At 45.6% G+C, this 21883-nt stretch overlaps 1 protein-coding gene across 1 annotated transcript; it reads right to left on the bottom strand.

Moving 5' to 3' along the window:
- Positions 1-1094: 1094 nt before the first annotated feature.
- Positions 1095-8169, bottom strand: PROKR1 (prokineticin receptor 1). The gene is made up of 2 exons (XM_056856800.1): positions 7649-8169; positions 1095-1791 (listed from the first exon to the last, which is right to left on the bottom strand). The coding sequence occupies exons 1-2, from the start codon at positions 8167-8169 to the stop codon at positions 1095-1097; spliced, it is 1218 nt and encodes a 405-aa protein (XP_056712778.1).
- Between the last annotated feature and the right edge of the window lie 13714 nt (positions 8170-21883).

Raw genomic sequence — 21883 nt, 5'->3', positions numbered from 1 at the left:
ACTTCATTTATACCCTGCCTTTCTTTCAGTGTGGTGTAGTGGTTAAGAGCGGTGGTTTGGAGCGGTGGACTCTCATCTGGAGAACCGGGTTTGATTCCCCGCTCCTCCACATGAGCGGCGGACACTAATCTGGTGAACCAGATTGGTTTCTCCACTCCTACACATGAAGGCTGCTGGGTGACCTTGGGCTAGTCGCACTCTCTCGGCCCCACCTACCTCACAGGGTGTCTGTTGCGGGGAAGGGAAGGGGATTGTAAGCCGGTTCAATTCTTCCTTAAGTGGTAGAGAAAGTTGGCATATAAAAACCAACTCTTCTTCTTCCCAGTGGAGACCCAAATTGGCTTACATTGGCTCCTTTCTTATGTTTTATCCCCACAACAACCCTGTGAGGTAGGTTAGGCTGAGAGTATGCCACAGGCTCTAGGTCACCCGGCAAGCTTTCATGGCAGAATAGGGATTCGAACACAAGTCTGCCAGACCCTAGTCCAACATTCTTACCAATCAACGACACAATATTATTGAACCAGGGGGTGATAGTACATGAACAATTAATTTTTATGGAAAGCGAGTTTGGTTTCCGAACTTATGTCCATAACGAAGGAGCTTAATGCTAGAAGGGTGCAGATCCCAATGCCGGGCGTTGAATGAGCTTGTTCCAATAAGGTGAAAGGAACGTTTGAAGTTCGCCGATTCATGAAACAGCTTGTTGCTCTTAGCCGGTTCGCCATCTTCTGACTTCTCAGACACTGTGACTTGGCATGCCATTAGCCTCCATATAGATAAGAAACGGGGAATTTCCCCTAATTTTTATGAGAGACAAAGCAGAATCCCATACCATTGCTAATTTCCACATTCTATCAGGTTGAGTGTCAATATTTTTAACACAAGGGAGAACAGAGGCACAGCAAAAAATGGAGCGACGGGGGCACAGTTCTTTAATTTCCCAGTGGTCAGCCCATTTGCAGCATTTGAAAAATGCTCTGCAGCGATTCTCTGTACAATGTTTTCATGCATACAAAAGTGCGCACGGAGAGACGATTGTGACGCGAGACACCACAGGGAATCTTTGCCGCGACGCATCGGCCACTGAGAGCTCACTTCAGCCGAATGCAATCCACCTCCTCCGTGACGGGCATGGCGCTCGTCCGGATCTCCATCTCCATGCTCGACTTGGCCCCGTGATACGTCGACCTCCACCTGAGCAGCATGATCTTCTTGAAGTACTTCATGGTGTTGTTCTTCACGGTGACGAAGCACATGGTGTTGATCATGCTGTTGGTCATCGCGATGCACTCGACGATGTAGAAGGCGGTCAGGTAGTGCTTCTCCTTCACGAACACCGTGGGGAAGAAGTCGCGGACGATCGTGAACCCGTAGAAAGGCGCCCAGCAGAGGACGTAGGCGGTCAGGATGCACATGAGCACCAAAACCGTCTTCCTTCTGCAACGCAGCCTCTTCTTGATTTGTTCCGTCTGGAAGCCGGGCACGGATTTAAACCAAAGCTCCCGGGAGATCCTGGCGTAGCACAGAGTCATGGTGATGACGGGTCCCACAAATTCGATACCAAATATGAAAAGGAAGTAGGATTTGTAATACACTTGCTGGTCTACCGGCCAAATCTGTCCGCAGAAAATTTTCTTTTGGTTTTGGACCATGAAGAGTACCGTTTCGGTGGCAAAGTATGCGGACGGTATGGCAACGATGAGAGAAATGACCCAGACCAAGGCGATCAGGATGATAGCCGTCTGGTAGTTCATCCGGGGTTTCAAGGGGTGAACGATGGCGAGATACCTGCAAAAGACAAACAAGGTGTCCAAATTCTTGTTTGCTAAGCTGTGCAATAAAACAGTGTGTTTCCAAGCTCGTTTATGGGATGCAGAAAAGAACCACTCCTTTCTAAATGCCAATCCTCCCCTGAAATCCATGATGAGGAAAGACCATTTTCCAATAAAAGGAAGACCCATGACTGATTATGGGGAAGGGCCATGGCTCAGTGGAAGAGCATCTGCTTGGCATGCAGAAGGTCCCAGGTTCAATCTTCGGCATCTCCAGTTAAAGGGACTGGGCAAGTAGGTGATGTGAAAGACCTCTGCCTGAGACCCTGGACAGCCGCTGCTGGTCTGAGTAGATAATACTGACTTTGATGGACCAAGGGTCTAATTCAGTATATGGCAGCTTCATGTGTTCATGGAAACTGCTAGTGTTGAATCTGCGGCCAGCCATATTACACTGGACTCATATGAACGCATGATGCTGTCTCATACCGAATCAGACTCTTAGTCTATCAACAAGAGTTTTGGGGTATAAGCATTCAAGAGATAAAGCTCCCTTCCTGAGAAAGCCCCCTTGGTATCTGACGAAGGGAGAATTGATTTCCTAAAGCTTATACTCCTGAAAATCTTGTTCATCTCTAAGGTTCTACTGGACTTGAATCTAGCTGTAGACCAATCAGCTGTAGGCAAATCTACTGTAAACCAACATGGCTACCCTCTGAAGCTATCTTGGGCCATTTACGCATGGCTGTTTCCTCACGGTCACCCCACTGACTTCTTTGGGGTTTTGCTTTCATTATGCATGCATTTTCCAACCATCAGAGGTCGTCTCTCTCCCCGCCCCATGTTTCCCCGCATTTTGCCAGCCTTTTCTGGATTTGTGTTTAGCCAGCATCCAGAAAACACAGGGAAAACGTGATGGGAGAGTGAGGTGACCTCTGATGGTGGGAAAATGTTTCATGTCACCTACAACCTGATCCTTTTTTAAAACGAGAGATGCCAGGGATTGAACTTGGGACCTTCTGCACACAAAGCAGATACTCTACCACTGAGCGCACGGTCCCAGTGCTAATGCTAGAGACTCTAAATCTAATATCTGATTCCATAAGCTGTCCTAATGATCAATGCATAGTGCCAGGTTATAAGATAACAGGAGCCTTTGAAATACAGCAGGAGATCTTAAAATAGAAGGGAAATATCTGCTCATATACCTTGCTGAATTTTCTCTTGTCAGACACCACCTTATCACTGCGTCCCTGAAACATATTCCCTATGAGCTTCTCTTCAGATCTCAGGGTAGTGCTACCAGTGAACATCAGAGAAGGTTGCTTCCCCAGATGCTTACGGCGCTTCAAAGTGTCTTTAATTTCAGCAGCGCTCTTGTTATGTGCAAATATTTCACCGCACTGACAAATCTCCCAACTGTACCCGAAGCTTTCGTGAAATATGAACTCAGCGCTTCACATCTGTACAAGCATCTTGAGCATGCAGATTGCCTGGTTGGCTGGCTCTGTAGATAACAGTGAATTGGCACATGCCGGCAGTTCTTTTTGAGATAAATAATCTTAATCAACTGAGGGGGGAAACAATGGATTGGGGCTGTTCGTACACCCAGAGCAAGGCAAAAGCATAAGATTTTCATCCATTTCCAATGGGTCTTGTGAATTAATGAGCTTGTGGGGAAGAAGCTAAACACTTAGGGCTGTTTAGCTTGGAAAGAAGGCGGTTAAGGGGAAACATGATAGAGGCCTATAAAATTATGCATGGTATGGAGAGAGTGGACAGGGAGAAGCTTTTCTCCCTCTCTCAGAATACTAGAACATGGGGTCATCTGCTAAAGCTGGAGGGTGAGAGATTCAAAACAGATAAAAGGAAGTATTTCTTCACACAACGCATTGTTGAATGGTGGAACTCCCTGCCCAGGATGTGGTGATGGTGGCCAACTTGGAAGGCTTTAAGTGGGGAGTGGGCATGTCCATGGAGGAGAGGGCTATCCATGGAGATCTGCCAGAATTACAGCTGATCTCCAGACAACAAAGAGCAATTTGCCTGGAAAAAAGGGCAGCTTCAAAAGGTTGACTCTATGGCAGGGGTCCCCAATGTTGTGCCGCATGCTGACCCATGTCCTGCTACCCACCAAGTGTTTTTAGAAAGTGGTACAGGCCAGATGGGGCTTCTGACCAGCAAGGCCTCTGATTGACCATTTGAGATTGCTTTGGCAGCAGCTGCCACCACAGCACAAGCATCTTCACTGTGTGACTGGAGGTAAGCTGTGGCAGCCCTTTTCCGTCTGGGTCCACCTCCTGCGGCAGGCATTTTGTGGTAACCGTTTGGTGGCTGCGTCCATCATGCCATGTCAGAGTTCCAGAGGTGCCTGCAGGCTCAAAAAGGTTGGGACCCCTGCTCTATGGCAACATATTCCTGCTGATCTCCCTCCCCTCCTCAAACTCTGCCCACCCCAGGCTCCACCCCACAAACCTAGGAATTTCCAAAGTCAGAGTTGCGAACCCTAGTGGCATCCTATACTCTATTGCCACTCCTTTCCCCTCCTAAAAGAAGCTGATACTAAAAATGAAACAACTTGAGGTTAAAAATCACATGGTCACATGAACCTCAAGGTCACATGGAGCTGCCTTATACTGAATCAGACCACTGGTCCATCAAAGTCAGTATTGTCTACTCAGACCGGCAGCTGCTCTCCAGGGTCTCAGGCTGAGGTCTTCACATCACCTACTTGTAGGGTTGCCAACCTCCAGGTAATGGAGAAGAAAAAGGCACCTCTATACTAATACCAAATAGGTTAGGAAAACAGTACAGACTGTTGCCCCTGTACTGTTTTCCTAACCTCCAGGTAATAGCAGAAGATCCCCTGCTCTTACAACTGATCTCCAGCCAATAGAGATCAGTTCGGCTGGAGAAAATGGCAATTGGACTCTATGGCATTGAAGTCCCTGCCCTCCCCAAACCCTGCCCTCCTCAGGCACTGCCTCCAAAATCTCCCGCCGGTGGCGAAGAGGGACCTGGCAACTGTACCTACTTGCCTAGTTCCTTTAACTGGAGATGCCGGGGATTGAACCTGGGACCCTCTGCATGTCAAGCAGATGTTCTGCCACTGAGCCACAGCCCCTCTGTTTAAGAAAGAGTTGTTAAGAAATGAGTGGGTGGGTTTGTTATCTTCTTTTAAAGGTATTCACGACGGGTTGGATCCAGCTAGCTTTTCTGTTGGGGAAAAGGGAAAGAGGCTCCTTTATCCATCAAAAACAGTTTATGCTATGGATTACAGAACCTGCAGGTCCATAAGTCATGGGACAACGTGGGCTGTACTTAGGAGGAGAATGGGGCAAGATTGAATGAAAACGTGGCTGGATCCAACCTAGGGTTGCCAACCTCCAGGTACTAGCTGGAGATCTCCTGCTATTACAACTCCTGCTATTACAACCTCCAGGTACTAGCTGGAGATCTCCTGCTATTACAACTGATCTCCAGCTGATAGAAATCAGTTTGCCTGGAGAAAATGGCCGCTTTGGCAATTGGACTCTATGGCATTGAAGTCTTTCCCCTCTCCAAACCCCACCCTCCTCAGGCTCCACCCCCAAAACCTCCCGCTGGTGGCGAAGAGGGACCTGGCAACCCTAATCCAACCCATCGTTCTGGTCATTCAAAGGGAGGTTATAGTTGAAAATCCATTAAGTACCAGTACAGCATTTTAATCTATTTTATACAAACCCTGCAATGACTTTGGATGACATCGTCAGTATTCAATATGAATTTTTTTTTTTTAATTTCAGGTTTTTAAAAGATCCTTCATGAGAACCCCATGCTTCGAGAAAAGGGCTCTAAAGTGGAATTGTTGCCTGAAGCAATTATGGATCTGCTGGAGGAGAGCAGGAGAGAAACCGCCTCATGAATGCATAACGTTCTGGTACCTGGAGTGCCTAGTCAATGATATGTTCATTACCCGTTATCTATCTCATTATTCTCTCTTCTTTGAGAGTCACTCTAATTTCCTAACTGAATATATTTTGTTGGATCGTTCAATCAGGAAGACCGCTGTGTGGTCTGTGCCGTGGTCTTTTCTGCTTCTGTCTGGTAATATCATCGGTTCATAATTACCACAGCTCTAAAATCCTCCTTGGGATGGAGGAACTCCAGCAAAGTTACAAAGGATACCTGAAAGAATTAAACTTACAATCGAACAATTATTATACTGGTATTGTTAGCTGGATGCCAGAAAATACCCCTTTCAGCTTGGCTTCTATTCTTCTGTACAAAAAGGATTATGTTCAAATTCTTCAGGATTTTTCAAAGATGATATAAAGGTATAGATATATAGATAAATCGTAGCTTGAATGGGTCCCAATGGAAGGGAAAAACAAGTGTTGGTTGGAAGGATGTGGCTCTTTCTATACTAGTGTATCCTTCTAAAAGCTCTAATAAACCGGAAAACATAGGGGGTTACTGCATTATGTATTCCCAGCAATGTATTAAGAGTTTGAAACTGTTATAAAAAATACTGTTCGCACTTTGTTTGGCCCCTTGAGCTGTGGAGACGTCTTCCAACCATTTTTTAGCCGTGGCATCCAAAAACCCTTTTAAAGCGATGTTTTTTATAACATTTTCAAACTCTTAATACATCGCTGGGAATACATAATGCGGTAACCCCCACAGTCTCAGTTTATGCTTCCGAATACAGAACAATCGTCTGTGTAAAATACAATCCTCTCAGCCTGTACGTAGCCTGCAAGTTCTCGTGTGGTAAAAGAAAAAAAGTAGAAGAGCTGGTTTTTATACTCCGCTTTTCTCTACCTTTAAGGAATCTCAAAGCAGCTTACAATCACCTCCCCCCGCACAACAGGCACCTTGTGATGTAGGTGAGGCTGAGAGAGTTCTGAGAGAACTGTGACTAGTCCAAGGTCACCCAGCTGACCTCATGTGGAGGAGTGGGGAATCAAACCCAGTTCACCAGATTAGAGTCCGCCACTCTTAACCACTACACCGTGCTGGTAAAAGGGTCTATTGTGATTCAACTTCAAAGTGAAATCTTTCGCTAATCCCACAGACTGCGAAACGTGCTGCTTAAAATATTCTTCCTCTGGGAGTTTTGCTTAACAAATGTGTTATTTCTTGAATCCACATATTTCTGTATCCCCACCCCCTTTTGGCTTCATTTACACTTCCTTTCTAGGAACCCAGTGGCACAGTGCGGTCAACTTAGGTGGTGCAGTCAAAAACTCTGCTCACAACCTGAGTTCGATCCCGACGGAAGTTGGTTTCAGGTAGCGGCTCAAGGTGGACTCAGCCTTCCATCCTTCTGAGGTCAGTAAAATGAGTACCCGGCTTGCTGGGGGTAATGTGTAGATGACTGGGGGAGGCCATGGCAAACCACCCTGTAAATAGGGTTGCCAGGTCCCTCTTTGCCGCCGGCAGGAGGTTTTTTTGGGGGGAGCCTAAGGAGGGTGGGGTTTGGAGAGGGGAGGGACTTCAGTACCATAGGGTCCAATTGCCAAAGCTGCCATTTTCTCCAGGGGAACTGATCTCTATCGGCTGGAGATCAGTTGTAATAGCAGGAGATCTCCAGCTAGTACCTGGAGTTTGGCGACCCTATCTCTAAGGTACTTCTGGATTCAAATCTAGAATTACAATCTGGAGAACACTATCCTGGAATTAAGCCTCATCGAATAGACCTGAGTAGGATTTGGAGTGCAATTCCAAGTCGAGTTACACTCTTCAAAGCCAACTGGATTTCAATGGATCCTCTGGAATCCTAAACCAGGATATACCCTTCTAAGCCCACAGGATTTCAGTTGATCCTCTAGAACTCAACCGAGCTACCACGGAGCTGCAGGATATTCCCTTCTTGCTGCCCTTCTTTTTACCTGTCCACAGCAATCGCCAGGAGCGCATTGGTCGAGACGTAGAGGGAGACGGTGCGCAGGTAGTTGACGGAGGCGCACAGCACGTGGCCATGCTCCCAAGACAGCTGCCGCACCACGTAGTAGTCCATCTCGAAGGGGCAGCAGACGATGGCCACGATGAAGTCGGAGATGGCCAAGTTGGCGATGAGAAGGTTGGTCAGGTTGCGCAGCTTCTTGTAGCGGGCCAGCGCGGCGATGAAGACGAAGTTGCCGACGCCGCAGACCAGCATGATCCCGACCAGGGCCACCCCGATGACAATCCTGGCCGCGAAGAAGGTGCGGGTCTTGGTCACGTCGTCCTCCTCGTCCAAGGGGAGATCGTAGTCGCTGTAGCTGAAGTTGAAGGGAAACGAGAAGTTGTGGTAGGGGTTGAAGTCCCCGTTGTAGAGGCTATAGATGGCGGCATAGTTTGTGTGCGTGGCTGTGCCGTTGAGGTGGTGGTGGCCATCTTGTAGCCCGAGGCCGCCGCGATCTCTCCTCATCTTCGCCGACTTCTCGATATCTCCGTGGAGGGGGTTTCTTTAGGAAAGATCTCGGCTCTCTTATGAATTATATTATCTCAGCAGCTCCATTGTGCAAAGCAATCACGTCGCTCCTTTGCTTTAGAAAATGGGGAGAGAAAGAAACAAACACAATCAGAGAGGAGCAGAATGCAAAATAAACACCCGAAGCACGGTCATTCCCGGACTGAACTTTCCCTCAGACACGCCGCTTGCCTTGGGGGGAGAGGTGTACTTTCGCAAAAGAGAGTGAGCTTTCCAATTCCTTCACATATAAAATACTTGTTAGAAATTTTTTTGTCTTTTTTTCAGATCCGCAAGAAGAAATTGATGAGGCAGCTGTGTGGCGGGGGGGGGGGGGGAGTTGCACAAATAAAAGCGGGAAGGGGAAGAAGGAAAAGATTTACCAGTCCAGGTTGACTTCCATCCATCCGTCTGTCTGTCCGTCCGTCTATCTGTCTATCTAATCTATTTTATCTAATTTTATCTAATCTATCTGTCTATCTAATCGATGTTATCTATTTTATCTAATCTTATCTAATCTATCAAATCTATCTGTCTATCTAATCGATGTTATCTATTTTATCTATCTTATCTATCTATTTTATCTATCTTATCTATCTAGCCAACGTGGTTACGGGACTTTAATCTGGAGTACCGGGTTCGATTCCCCACTCCTCCACATGAAGCCAACTGAGTGACTTTGGGCTAGTCACAGTTGTCTCCGAACTCTCTCAGCCCCACCTACCTCGCAAGGAGTCTGTTGTGGGGAGAGGAAGGGAAGGCAATTATAAACCACTTTTTTCAGTAGAGAAAAGCTGGGTATAAAAATCAACTCTTCTTTTATTTATTTATTTTATTCATTTATTATTTTATTCATTTGTACCCTGGCTTTCTCCCTAATCGGGACCCAAAGCTGCTGACGTCATTCTCCTCACCTCGTTTTTATCCTCACAACAACCCTGTGAGGTGGGTTAGGCTGAGAGTAGCACTGGCCCAAGGTCACCAAGCGAGCTTCTATAGCACGAGTGGGGATTCGAACCTGGGTCTCCCGGACACTAGTCCAACACTCTTAACCACTACACCCCACTGGCTCTCAGTATCCCATCTCTTCTCTTACATTGTTGAGCGTATCCGGCAGTAAAATAGTCAATGTTACTTAGCAGCATCTCTCATGTATAATTTTTATTTTCCTTCAGGGCTTTTACAATCTTCAAAGGGATTTGAGAGATGCTGCATTTTGGTACATTTAAGTAATTAAACTCAAACAAAAGGGTCCCCCACGCCAACTAATGTTCTGTTTTGGAAGTAGATGCCCAATGCCATATTTCCTAATTGCGCAACTTTCATTGGAAGTCAATAGATCTGATTTGCATCTTGGAGCTGGCAAGGTGATAACAAGGAGAATCGGTTTTGCAGTGGGAATATCATAGTGGGACCAGAGAATGATAAACACAGATCCGTCAGTCAGTTAAGGGTAGTTCACACTTGCCAGATAAGGGAGATGATATCTATGTCTGCATATTAGGGTGGCCAACCTCCAGGTGGTGGCTGGAGATCTCTTGGGATTAGAAATTATCTCCAGGCAACAGAGATCAGTTCCCCTGGAGCAAATGGCTGCTTTGGGAGGTGGACTCTATCACATTATAACCTGCTGAAGTCCCTCCCCTTCCCTGACTCCATCCCCAAAATCTTCAGGAATTTCCCAACCTGGAGCTGGCAACCCTACTGCATAGAGAGGCAACACGTAATGGCCAAGAGCCAAAGGTTGATGGATAGGGTTGCCAACCTCCAGGTACTAGCTGGAGATCTCCTGCTATTACAACTGATCTCCAGCCGATAGAGATTAGTTCACCTGGAGAAAATGGCCCCTTTGGCAACTGGACTCTATGGCATTGAAGTCCCTCCCCACCCCCAAACCCCACTCTCCTCAGGCTCCACCCCAAAAATCTTCCACCAGTGGTGAAGAAGGACCTGATAACCCTATTGTTGGAACAAGGATGTTCCGCAACAAAAGATTTTCCTATTCCCTTCAGCGTCTTGGAAGGAATTTATCACGAGAATGCTCAAGACTGGGGCACAATTGTTGAATCGGGACAACTGTGAATGGCAGAGGAATCCCACGCAGGGTTACTCCCATCGATTTCAGAAAAGTCAGGGAGTTCTAGATCAAATCAAACCTGAACTTTCCCTAGAAGCTAAAACGACTCATCTGAGGCTGTTGTACTTTGGTCACATTATGGGAAGACAAGAGTCTCTGGAAAAGATAATCGTGCTAAGAAAAGTTGAAGGCAGTAGGAAAAGAGGAAGACCCAACATGAGATGGACTCAATAAAAGAAGCCACGGCTCTCAGTATGCAAGATTTGAGTAAAGCAGTTTAGAACATAAGAACATAAGAAAGGCCCTGCTGGATCAGACCCAGGCCCATCAAGTCCAGCAGTCTGTTCCCACAGTGGCCAACCAGGTACCTCTAGGAACCCCACAAAGAAGACAACTGCAGCACCATCCTTCCATGTGTTTCACGGTACCTAATATATTTGGCATGCCCCTGTGATCCTGGAGAGAATACTTAACGATAGGACATTAATTCATAGAGTCACTATAAGTCAGAAGTGACTTGACGACACTTAACACTTACACAGACTGGAGTAACTTTGTACAGGTTGAGTATCCCTTATCCGAACATCTGATATCCGGACTGATCCGAAAACTGGACGTTTTGAGCCGGCACGCAGGTATTACTCACAGGCCCTCAGCAGTGCCATTGATGGGTCAGTGTACAAAAAATTATTACAAATATTGTTTAAAATTACATTCAGGCTATGTGTATAAAGAGTATATAAAACATCTACAAAACATAAATGAATTTTGTGTTTAGACTTGGGTCCCATCCCCAAGATATCTCATTACGTAGATGCAAAAATTCAAAAATATTCCAAAATACAGAAAGATCCAAAATACAGGGCCACTTCTGGTCCCAGGCAGTCCGGATATGGGATACTCAACCTGTATTATGGTAACGTAGGGGCTTGACTTACCAGAGGGCTCTAAAAAAGGAAGAATTCTACAGGCGTCTTTGCGAGGGAGACTTAATTCCTGCCCGCATACGCTGATCAAATTGCATCCTTACAAAATATTGTCGAAGGCTTTCACGGTCAGAGTTCATTGGTTCTTGTAGGTTATCCGGGCTGTGTAACCGTGGTCTTGGAATTTTCTTTCCTGACGTTTCGCCAGCAACTGTGGCAGGCATCTTCAGAGGATTAACACTGAAGGACAGTGTCTCTCAGTGTCAAGTGTGTAGGAAGAGTAATATATAGTCAGAAAGGGGTTGGGTTTGAGCTGAGTACTGTCCTGCAAAAGTAATGTGCTAGTCATTGTCCTGTAAGTATCAAGATAATGTGCTAATGACGGTGTGGTATGTTAATATGGAACCACTGTATCCTGAAGTGATCTGTTAATGTGTGTAATCCAAGGCTAATCTGCATGGCTATTGTTGACTGTTGCCTTTGTTAGTCTGGAGGTTCTTCCTACACACTTGACACTGAGAGACACTGTCCTTCAGTGTTACTACTCTGAAGATGCCTGCCACAGTTGCTGGCGAAACGTCAGGAAAGAAAATTCCAAGACCACAGTTACACAGCCCGGATAACCCACAAGAACCAATGCATCCTTACACTTTTCAAAAATGAAATACCCCTTTCGGCCACATTTGAAATCAACACAACAAAGCCGGCTTGAATGGTTCGAGGACTGCGGGTGAAGAAATGCTTTTTCCTTGGGTTTATTTCTGGCTAAAGAGAATGCAGATGTTTCCAAAAGGAGCAGGGGTTCAGAGAGGGGGGCAACAAACATAAAAATTAGAATTACCTTGACGGGATTTCTTCACACTTGATGGGAGGGGGAAAAATAGGGGTGTACTATAAAAGGGGAGATCCTTTTCCCTGTAAACATGTCTTTGCATTTACTTTCCCACCATGTCTTCTTCTTTAAGCTGAAATAGATCGTTTTGAATGTTCCCGGTGGGGGTACTGCTGCCAATTTTATTTTGCTAAGGTTTATTAGTAATCATTTTTTGGTGTTTACTCTTTTCAGATGCCTTGAGACTGTCAGTTTAAGAGTGAAAGACAGAAATGTTCTGTGTGAATAAAGACACGAACAGTCCTTTACTAGAAGCAGACTTTTCAGTTCTCCAATCTAAGAGTTTCAAGCTCCCTGAAAGGAAGACTTAGGTTTCTTTCCCAGGCGTAAGAAAAAAGAATAGGAGGTCGCCTTAAATTCTCATACAAGTGACAGTTACGTATGATAATAAAAAAAAAACTTGTGTGTGCAACACCTTTTTTATGGGAAATCGTCTTACATTCAGGGAAATCTTCCTTTCAAGTAAATATGGTACCTATAGAAAAATTGGGGATGTGTAATGGTATAGTATAGTCCGATCTTGTGAGATCTTGGAAGCTCAGCAGGGTTGGTGCTTGCAAGGGAGACCACCAAGGAAGACTTTGCAGAGGAAGGCAATGGCAAACCACCCCTGCTTCATCTTTTGCCCCATGGGGTCTCCATAAGTCTGCTGTGACTTGATGGCGCTCTACAAACACGTAGAAAAATTGTGACAAATGGCTTGCTACATTTTGACGTGGACTCTGTAAAGTCTGCACAGTGGAGGACGGGTTTCCACCTACACCTCTTGAGCAACATTTGGCAAGAGATATAACAAATGTCCACAGGGAGTTAGTGCTGAGGAATTTTTTCAGAGGAAACTTCTTAGCTAAACTTCAGCTCCTTTTCCTATTTTAGCCAGCAAAGATGCAAATCAGTCTTAAATGGTTGACAGCAAGCCTCCTTAGGGGAAAGTGATATATTGGATCATCAGATTATGTAGATAGATGGATAGACGGACAGATGGACAGAAGGAGAGACAGAGAGTAGCAGATGTTCCAGAATTTGTGTCAAGAGTCAAATTTAAGAATAAATTTCACCAGAATCAACTAGACTTATGGCTAAGAAAATGCATTCAAAATCAGGGTATAAGTCAGTTCTAATAGTCAACCCAGTTCAGCATTGGGGATATGTGTATTTTAGTGCCCCCCCTTGAAGCAACCCCCACAGCAGAGATAACAAAAGGTATTTTGATCTCATAATCCACGTATGCCTTGATTTCTTTTTTTCTTTGCCAAAATAGAAATTTAAAATGAATGCATGTTTCCAATCAACACTCTGGCAAAACAGCCCTTTAAAAAAGTACAAATCAAACAGTACCTGTGCCAGATGTTGAGCCTCAGCCATTCCTTTTTTGGGGGGAGGGTCATCTGGGGGCTGTACAGTTGAATAGTCAAAGTTTTGTTCAGAAACACCGAAGAGAATGATGCTCCAATAACATCTGCTTGGCAACTGAGCTGGAGCGCAAGTCCGGCTGCCTGCCTGCCTGCATCTAAATCCTTTCCCCGAGGAGGAGGAGGTGTCTTTATGTTACTAATGCATATGTGATTTTAAAGAGGCAGCACTCACTTTGAACTTGGGGAAAAAAGAAAGCGTGCTTCAGCTCTGAACACTCCTGACTGCCTAGGACATCTCAGAGATGAGGGATGCCAGCCTCCAGGTGGGACCTGGGGATTCCCCAGAATTGTAAATCTATGCTTTGTAAGGTCAGTTTTATCTGGCATAATAGAAGAAGAAGCAGAAGAAGAAGAAAAAGAAGAAGAGTAGGTTTTTATATGCCGACTTTCTCTACCACTTAAGGAAGAATCAAACCGGCTTACAATCACTTTCCCTTCCCTTCCCCACAACAGACACCCTGTGAGGTAGGTGGGGCTGAGAGAGCTGAGACTAGCCCAAGGTCACCCAGCTGGCTTCGTGTTGGAGTGGGGAAACCAACCTGATTCTCCAGATCAGAGTCCACTGCTCCAAACCACCACTCTTAACAACTTCACCGCGCTGGCTCTCATAATAACTGCAAATAAATGTATCATTATCATTATCATTACTCATCTCCAGGCTTTCAAATTTGTGATAAAACAGGTCCCTGAAAACACAGGCAAAACCTGCGGAAACGAGCAGGGAGAGCGAGGTGGCCTCTGATGGTCGGAAAAGGCATGCATAATCAACAAAGACCTGAAGTCATTGGAGGGGTGATGGCGACGGCATCAGCCATGCATAAAAGGCCAAAGTTACACTTCCCACCGTGACTCTTGGAAACATATTTTATCCATCCACTTATGCATCAACCGAGCCAATATTTTTTTTCTGTTTCTCAATAGGGTGTCTACAACAAATGGATAGCTGAAGTCTTTCTGACCTTTCATTTCAGACCAAAATGGGGAAAAGAAAGAATAACGTTGCAGCTGTTTGAAATATTTATAATCTGACCCATAAAAATCACCCAGAAGAAAATGGTTTCATTCAGGTCCACTGCTTAATGATCAGACGGTTACGACAACCTGATGGGGTTAAACAAAATTGCTTCAGCCCAAAAGTCGCCTCCTTCTTCCTTTTACAGTCATTCTCATTATCTGGGCTCTCTTGCCTCTTCTAGCGTTTTAAAGTGTCATCCAAGAAGCCACGGCCATTTAGCGTCAACAGGTACTGTGAACAAAAAGGGGTCAGCTCATTTCAGAAATGCCCAGCTGACTAATCTCTCTGTGACCTTATCTGCAGCAAAGTCAGTGAATAGCGACCCTGTTCGAAGGAATGTAACTAAAATGGGATGAACAGTGTTGTCAGTTGTAGGGGTGTGTGCAAGAAATGTTTTGTGGCAAATAGCAAAAATTACTTGCTTTCCCTAGTGCCTCGCAAAATACTTTGGCTATCTTGAGACCGGGGCCTGGGGATGGTGGAGTTTGGAGGTATAATATCACTTGTTGGCAATGCTCTAGGAATGTCCTCGGCTCTCTATGATAAAGACCATAGAGACACAGGGAACTTCCTAGAGCATCACTATGGAGGCCATTTTTTTCTCCAGCTCCTCGGTTTCTTGAGGAAAGGGGATTGGGGCTGAGGGTGGGGCGGTTACCCACTACAGGCAGGCAAATGGGAAGGTGGAAAGCAGCAACCAGGTCCAGCTCCTGCTGCCGCTCACACGAACACACGAAGCTGCCATATACTGAATCAGTATCATCTAGTCAGACCGGAAGCAGTTCTCCGGTCTGAGGTCTTTCCCTCACCTACTTGCCTAGTCCCTTTAACTGGAGATGCTGGGGGATTGAACCTGGGACCTTCTGCATGCCAAGCAGAGGCTCTACCACTCTACCAGTGGTTTAGTTTCTTTTTCAAAAATAAAACAGTGTTCAGCGTATGTGTAGTCCCCAGAGAGGAAAACTGTTCTTACAGCATCTAGTTGCCCATGTGGCTGTGCTGGGCCCTGCCCCCTAGTCAAGAGCTGCCCAGTTTTTTCCCCCTCTTCGGTCTTTGTGAGAAGAGCTTCTGTTGTTGAAGAGGACAGTTGTGTCATCTTGGATCACTAGGGTTGCCAACCTCCAGGTGGTGGCTGGAGGTCTCCCACTATTACAACTGATTTCCAAGCGACAGAGATCGGTTCCCCAGGAGAAAATGGCTGCTTTGGCAATTGGACTCTATGGCTCCTCAAAAACCTCCAGGTATTTCCCAACCTGGAGCTGGCAATCCTATGGATCACACCCAAGGCCTGCAGCCTCTGGAAGAACTCACTATGCTGTGATTTGGGCAGAGTGGCTCATGAGTAGGACACTCCCCTTCTAAAGGACTCAAACTTGTGCTAGTGGTTCATGAGATATTTTGTTTACTTGGATTCTGGGATGTTCTTCGTGTTATTTCATTAAATTGTATTAGAATCTTGGAAACATTAGATGTGAGCCGTATCTTAGACTTTGGAACCTGGCCATTGGCACGAAAAGGGGTTACATATAAATAGACCCTAGAGCAATTATCTGAAACTCAGAGTATCAACAGCAAGCTGCAATATGCATCAAGAAAAAAACATTTTTGGTCAAGAAAAACATGATCTTGGAGATAATGCTGGAAAAAGTGACCATGGCACAATAGGATTAACTGTGCTTGAACCGAAAAGATGATCCACTCACAAATTTCCACACACAATGTTCAATCCTGGATTTTAAACGTAAATTATGCTTCTTTCTTTATTACTAAGCTTGCCAAGTTTTTGCTTCAACCCCCTGCCAAAGTAAAAGATCACAATTGGGCCTGCTTGGTAGGGATGCCAGCTTCCAGGTGGGACCTGGGGATCCCCCGGAATTACAGCTTATCTCCAGCCTGCAGAGATCAGTTCCCCTGGAGAAAATGGCTGCTTTGGAGGGCGAACTCTATGGCACTGTACCCCACTGAGGTCCCTGTCCTCCCCAGGCTCAATCCCCAAATCTCCAGGAGTTTCCCAACCTGGATCTGGCCCCCCACCAGTGGCCAAGGGGAACTTGGCAACCCTAATACGTAGAAATGTTTTTTTAAGAGCTGAAGATTACAACTTTTCTGTCTCCTCTGTTTCAGTAGAAATGTAACTCAGAAATGCAAAGACCAGTCAGTAATAAGCAGGATGCCTTCAGAAATGAAAAAAAAATATTTGACAGGATAGATAGGTGTACATTTGCTTGAAAGGTCAAACTTCCATTTTTTGGTACAATGAAGCTTGCCTGCTCTTGAGAGCTCATTTGAATAAACAAGAACAAGTTGATAAAAGTGGGACTGAGATTCTGTCATCTTCTTCTTCTATCTTCTTTCTTATTTTCTCTATATATAAATAAAAATGTAAATGTTTGTTTGTTCAAAATCTTAAATCTCCAAAAGTTCTTCACCGATTGCTTTGAAATTTTGACACAACGTTGCATTCGAATACGCGCGTGTTTTTATATACCTATATTGTATAGATGTCACACCTGTGACAGGTAAAAACATGCTTTTTGAAAGACAGCACCATCTTTTGGACGTCAAAGCAACACACGCTATCTTCTTAGATGCACCAGGAGGAACTGGTAAAACGTTCCTAATTAGACTGATTCTGGCAGCAATTCGATCCCAAAATGACATAGCCTTAGCTCTTGCGTTGTCCAGAATAGCTGCGACATTGCTACCAGGTGGAAGAACTGCTCATTCCGCTTTGAAATTGCCATTGAACATGTAATTCATTGAAACTCCCACGAGCAACATTTCCAAAGCATCCGGCATGGGAAAAGTATTGCAGAAATGCAAACTTATTGTTTGGGATGAATGAACAATGGCGCACAAGAAATCGCTCGAGGCTCTGGATCGATCATTGCAAGATTTGCGTGGAAACATCAGACCATTTGGGAACGCATTAATATTGCTTGCAGGAGATTTCAGGCAAACATTACCTGTAATTCCTCGATCAACACCAGCCGACGAAATAAATGCTTGCCTGAAATACTCTACTTTGTGGCGACACGTAAAGACGTTAAAATTAACTACAAATATGTGTGTCCAGCTGCAAAACGATCGATCAGCTGAGATATTCTCACATCAACTGCTGGAAATTGGGAACGGAAAGGTACCGGTTGATCTGACCTCAGGACTAATTTCATTGCCTCATAACGTCTGCAATTTAGTGATGTCAAAAGAAGAATTGGTTGAAAAATTATTTCCCACTAGTCAAACCAATTATAAGAATCATGATTGGCTGAGTGAACGAGCTATTCTTGCGGCCAACAACAAAGACGTCTGCGAACTTAACAATATTATTCCGTGTCACATTCAAAGCGAGCCAGTCACATACAAGTCCATCGACACTGTTGTGGAAGCAGATGAAGCGGTTAATTATCCAACAGAATTTTTGAATTCACTCGATCTGCCAGGGATGCCACCACACATTCTGCAATTGAAAATGGGCGTGCCAATTATCATGTTGCGAGATATCAACTAGCCAAAGCTTTGCAACGGCACATGGCTTGCACTAAAAAAAATAATGGGCAACGTCGTAGAAGCAACAATCTTGACAGGGCCTTTCAAAGGTGAAGATGTCCTCATTCCTCGCATTCCTATGATTCCAACGGATATGCCATTTCAATTTAAGAGATTGCAATTCCCAATTCAATTGGCGTTTGCAATCACCATCAACAAAGCTCAGGGCCAATCTTCAGAATTATGCGGTTTAGATCTAGACACGGATTGCTTCTCAAATAAATTTTGTAAAAATAAATGCCATTTCCTCCAGTGGAACGGATCTCAGTAGTCTGGAGGTCAGTTGTAATTCCAGGAAATCTCCAGGCCCACCTGGAGGTTGGCAACCCCCAGACTTCAGAGATCAGTTCCCCTTGAGGAAATGGCAGCGTTGAAGAGCGATGTCTAGGGCAACAAATCCCGGCTGAGAGTTCCCTCCCACCCCAAACTACACCCTGCCTGGGCACTGCAAATAGGGATTTCATCTCCGGGTTGGGAAACACCTGGAGATTTTGGGGGCAGAGACTGAGGAGGGCGGGGTTTGGAGAGGGAAGGAACTTCAATGCCATAGAGTCCAATGGCCAAAGCGGCTATTTTCTCCAGGGGAACTGATCTCTATCGGCTGGAGATCAGTTGTAATAGGAGATCTCCAGCTACCACCTGGAGTAGGGTTGCCACGTTCCTCTTCGCCACCGGCGGGAGGTTTTTGGGGAGGAGCCTGAGGAGGGCGGGGTTTGGAGAGGGGAGAAACTTAAAGGCCATAGAGTCCAATTGCCAAAGCGGCCATTTTCTCCAGGTGAACTGATCTCTGTCGGCTGAGATCAGTTGTAACAGCAGGAGATCTCCAGCTAGTACCTGGAGGTTGGGAACCATAACCTGGAGGTTGGGAACCCTAACTGCAAGGCTGTTAGGTGTGCTTATTGATGACCTAAGTGTACTACCCTCAAGGGGGGGGCTACCGTTCTCTGCTGTGCTAAAACTCAGTATGTGTGTAGCTGTTTTGCTGAGGTCCAAAAATGCTCTAGGACAGGGGTCTCAAAACTGCGGCTCCAGAGCCGCATGCGGCTATTTGGCCCGTTGAGTGTGGCTCTCCGAACTTGGTTCGGAGCCCCTGCTCTTGCGCCCGCTCAACTGTTGGGCAGTGCGGGCTTCCTTTGGTAGACCTGGCCTCCGGCTGAGTCCTATTGGGAGACATGGCCATGTCTACCCACTGGCTTTCTTGGCGGTAGACCTGGACTCCGAGGAGGGGAGAAAGTCCCCCTTCAGAGGCCAGGTCTACCAATTGGCTTCTATGGGCCTCCGGAGGCCAGGTCTACTGCCAAGAAAGCCAATTGGTAGACCTGGCCTCCCAATGGGACTCAGCCGGAGGCCAGGTCTACCAATAGGCTTTTATGGCGGTAGACCAGGCCTCCAGACGAGGACTCCGGACGGGGAGGGGAAAATGGCAGGGACTTACAATTTAATTTTTATCAATAAATAAGATCACTATTCAGTATGATATCAAGTTTTATTCAGTGTACCTATAGTTTAATTAATTTGGCTCTCAAAAGAAATCTCAATCGTTCTACTGTTGATATTTGGCTCTTTTGACTAATGAGTTTGCCGACCCCTGCTCTAGGAGTACAAAATCCCACAGATAAGTGCTTTTGCCTCCTCAGGGCCTCATTTAACTAATGCCTGATTTGACCAAGCTCAAGGCATGTTTTTCAGGTTCTTACAGACCCGATTAGCTCCACCTCCATCCTTCAAAGATGTCGAGGGGTTAGGAAGCCATGCCAAGCGCAGCAGCAATCTATAGACCTCATGGTTGCTGGATCTCAGCAGAAGGGAGCGGAGAGGCTCTCCAGTGAATTCCCAATGTTTATATTGAGAGAGTCAACATGTTGTATCAGCTACAGTATCGGACTAGGATCTAGGAGACCCAGAGTCGAATCCCCATTCTGCCATGGAAATCCCCATTCTGCCATGGAAACTCGCTGGGTGACCTTGGGCCAGTGTGGGGTAGTGGTTAAGAGCGGTGGACTCTAATGTGGAGAACCAGGTTGGCTTCCCCACTCCTCCCCCACTCCTCCACATGAAGCCTGCTGGGTGACCTTGGGCTAGTCACAGCTTTCTCCTAACTCTCTCAGCCCCACCTACCTCCCAAGGTGTCTGTTGTGGGGAGAAGACGGGGAAGGTGATTGTAAGCCGGTTTGAGTCCCCTTAAAGGTGGAGAAAATCAGGGTATAAAAACCAACTTCTCCTCCTCCTCCTCCTCCTCCTCCTCCTCCTCCTCCTCCTCCTCCTCCTCCTCTTCTTCTTCTTCTTCTTCAACTCTCAGCTTAACCCTACCACATTGGGTTGTTAGGAGGACAGAATGGTGGAGAGGGGAATTATGTAAGCCACCTTAAATAAATAAATAAAATATTGGAGAATACAAGCGAAAACCATAGGTTTGCTTCCTTGGGAACACATAAGATAAATCCCACGAGCCAACGTTGTCCACTAATTACAAACGTGGCAGGCATACAAATAAACCTACTATGAATCCAATTATTTTGCAGACTGTGCTTTGAGAAATTAGACTTTCTGCAGTTTGTTGAATCTGCTAGGACTGCCTGTATGCTTGGGATCTCAGTATATGCTCGGGGAAGTCATGCCAGGCAACTTAGGAAAACCGTCCAACCTTGAAATTGCTTGCACGAGTAAAAGTGGTCCGCCTGCTATTTTTTATTATCACTAAGAAATGATGAACAAGCCTGCAAGCTGGTGATTTATATAAAACACCCTTGTTCTTTCTTTGTCAACAATCTCAGCTGCGAGCAAATCCCTGGTTTGGGGACCTTACTATGTCAACACGAGAGGAGAAATGCTTCTATTATATGCTGAACGCTCAATACAAGAATGAATAAAATGTATGTCAAACCTGAAAACGGGCCATTCAGCAAATGTGAAAGTACAAAGCTTGCTAAAGCATAAATGTATTGATTTTTAAAAAATTATCTTCATTTGCTTAACGCATAAATATATCAGTTTTTCATCCCGGTATATTTCCCCTCCGTGTCATTTTCTTCTTGGCAGTTAATTTTGCATGGATCTGCCAGTGTGATCTGCTGCCCTCGATGGGAATTATTTCACGATTTCCGAGTTTACGAGCCCAGGAATGGGTTTATTTTCCAGATATTACTTTCCCACTTGCTGCTAGGCCGATACTAATAACAAACAGAGCCAAACGCAGAGGCAAAAAAAGTCCATTAAAAACTCCTGAGCAGAGAATAAACATGGATAATAAATGTAATGTGGTTTCCCTTCCTCTAACAATTAGCCCTAGGTTTATAAATCAGAGAGATGAGAAATAATCTGCAAGTTACCAATTTTCAGTTTCCAACTTTTTGAGCTGTTTAGGAGGGAAGTTATCTCCTACATCTGGATTTTCTCCAGCAAATTCCTCTGTCATGTTTTCCATTTAAAGGCAAGAGAAGGACAGCTGTCTTTTTCCTCAGAATCTCTGAAGTAGGGTTGCCAGTTCCGGGTTGGGAAATACCTGGAGATTTTGGAGGTGGAGCCTGAAGAGAGCGGGGTTTGGGGAGGGGAGGGACTTCAATGCGGTATAATTAGGGTTGCCAACCTCCAGGTGCTAGCTGGAGATGTCCTGCTATTACAAGTCATCTCCAGCTGACAGAGATCAGTTCCCCTGGAGAAAATGGCTGCTTTGGCAATTGGACTCTATGGCCTTTAAGTCCCTCCCCTCCCCAACCCTGCCCAGGTTCTGTCCCAAAAACCTCTCGCCGGTGGTGAAGAGGGACCTGGCAACCCTAGGTATAATACTATAGAGTCCAC

Source organism: Euleptes europaea, chromosome 10 (assembly GCF_029931775.1).
Source record: "Euleptes europaea isolate rEulEur1 chromosome 10, rEulEur1.hap1, whole genome shotgun sequence".
NCBI lineage: Eukaryota > Metazoa > Chordata > Lepidosauria > Squamata > Sphaerodactylidae > Euleptes > Euleptes europaea.
This window is presented reverse-complemented; position numbering and strand designations above follow the sequence as displayed.

Bases quoted from the DNA above. Each gene is read 5' to 3' on its own strand.
- PROKR1 (XM_056856800.1), bottom strand. From the start codon at position 8,169: ATGAGGAGAGATCGCGGCGGCCTCGGGCTACAAGATGGCCACCACCAC. The intron at 1,792-7,648 runs GTAAAAAGAAGG...TGTCTTTTGCAG, and splicing joins CTGGCGATTGCTGTGGACAG to GTATCTCGCCATCGTTCACC.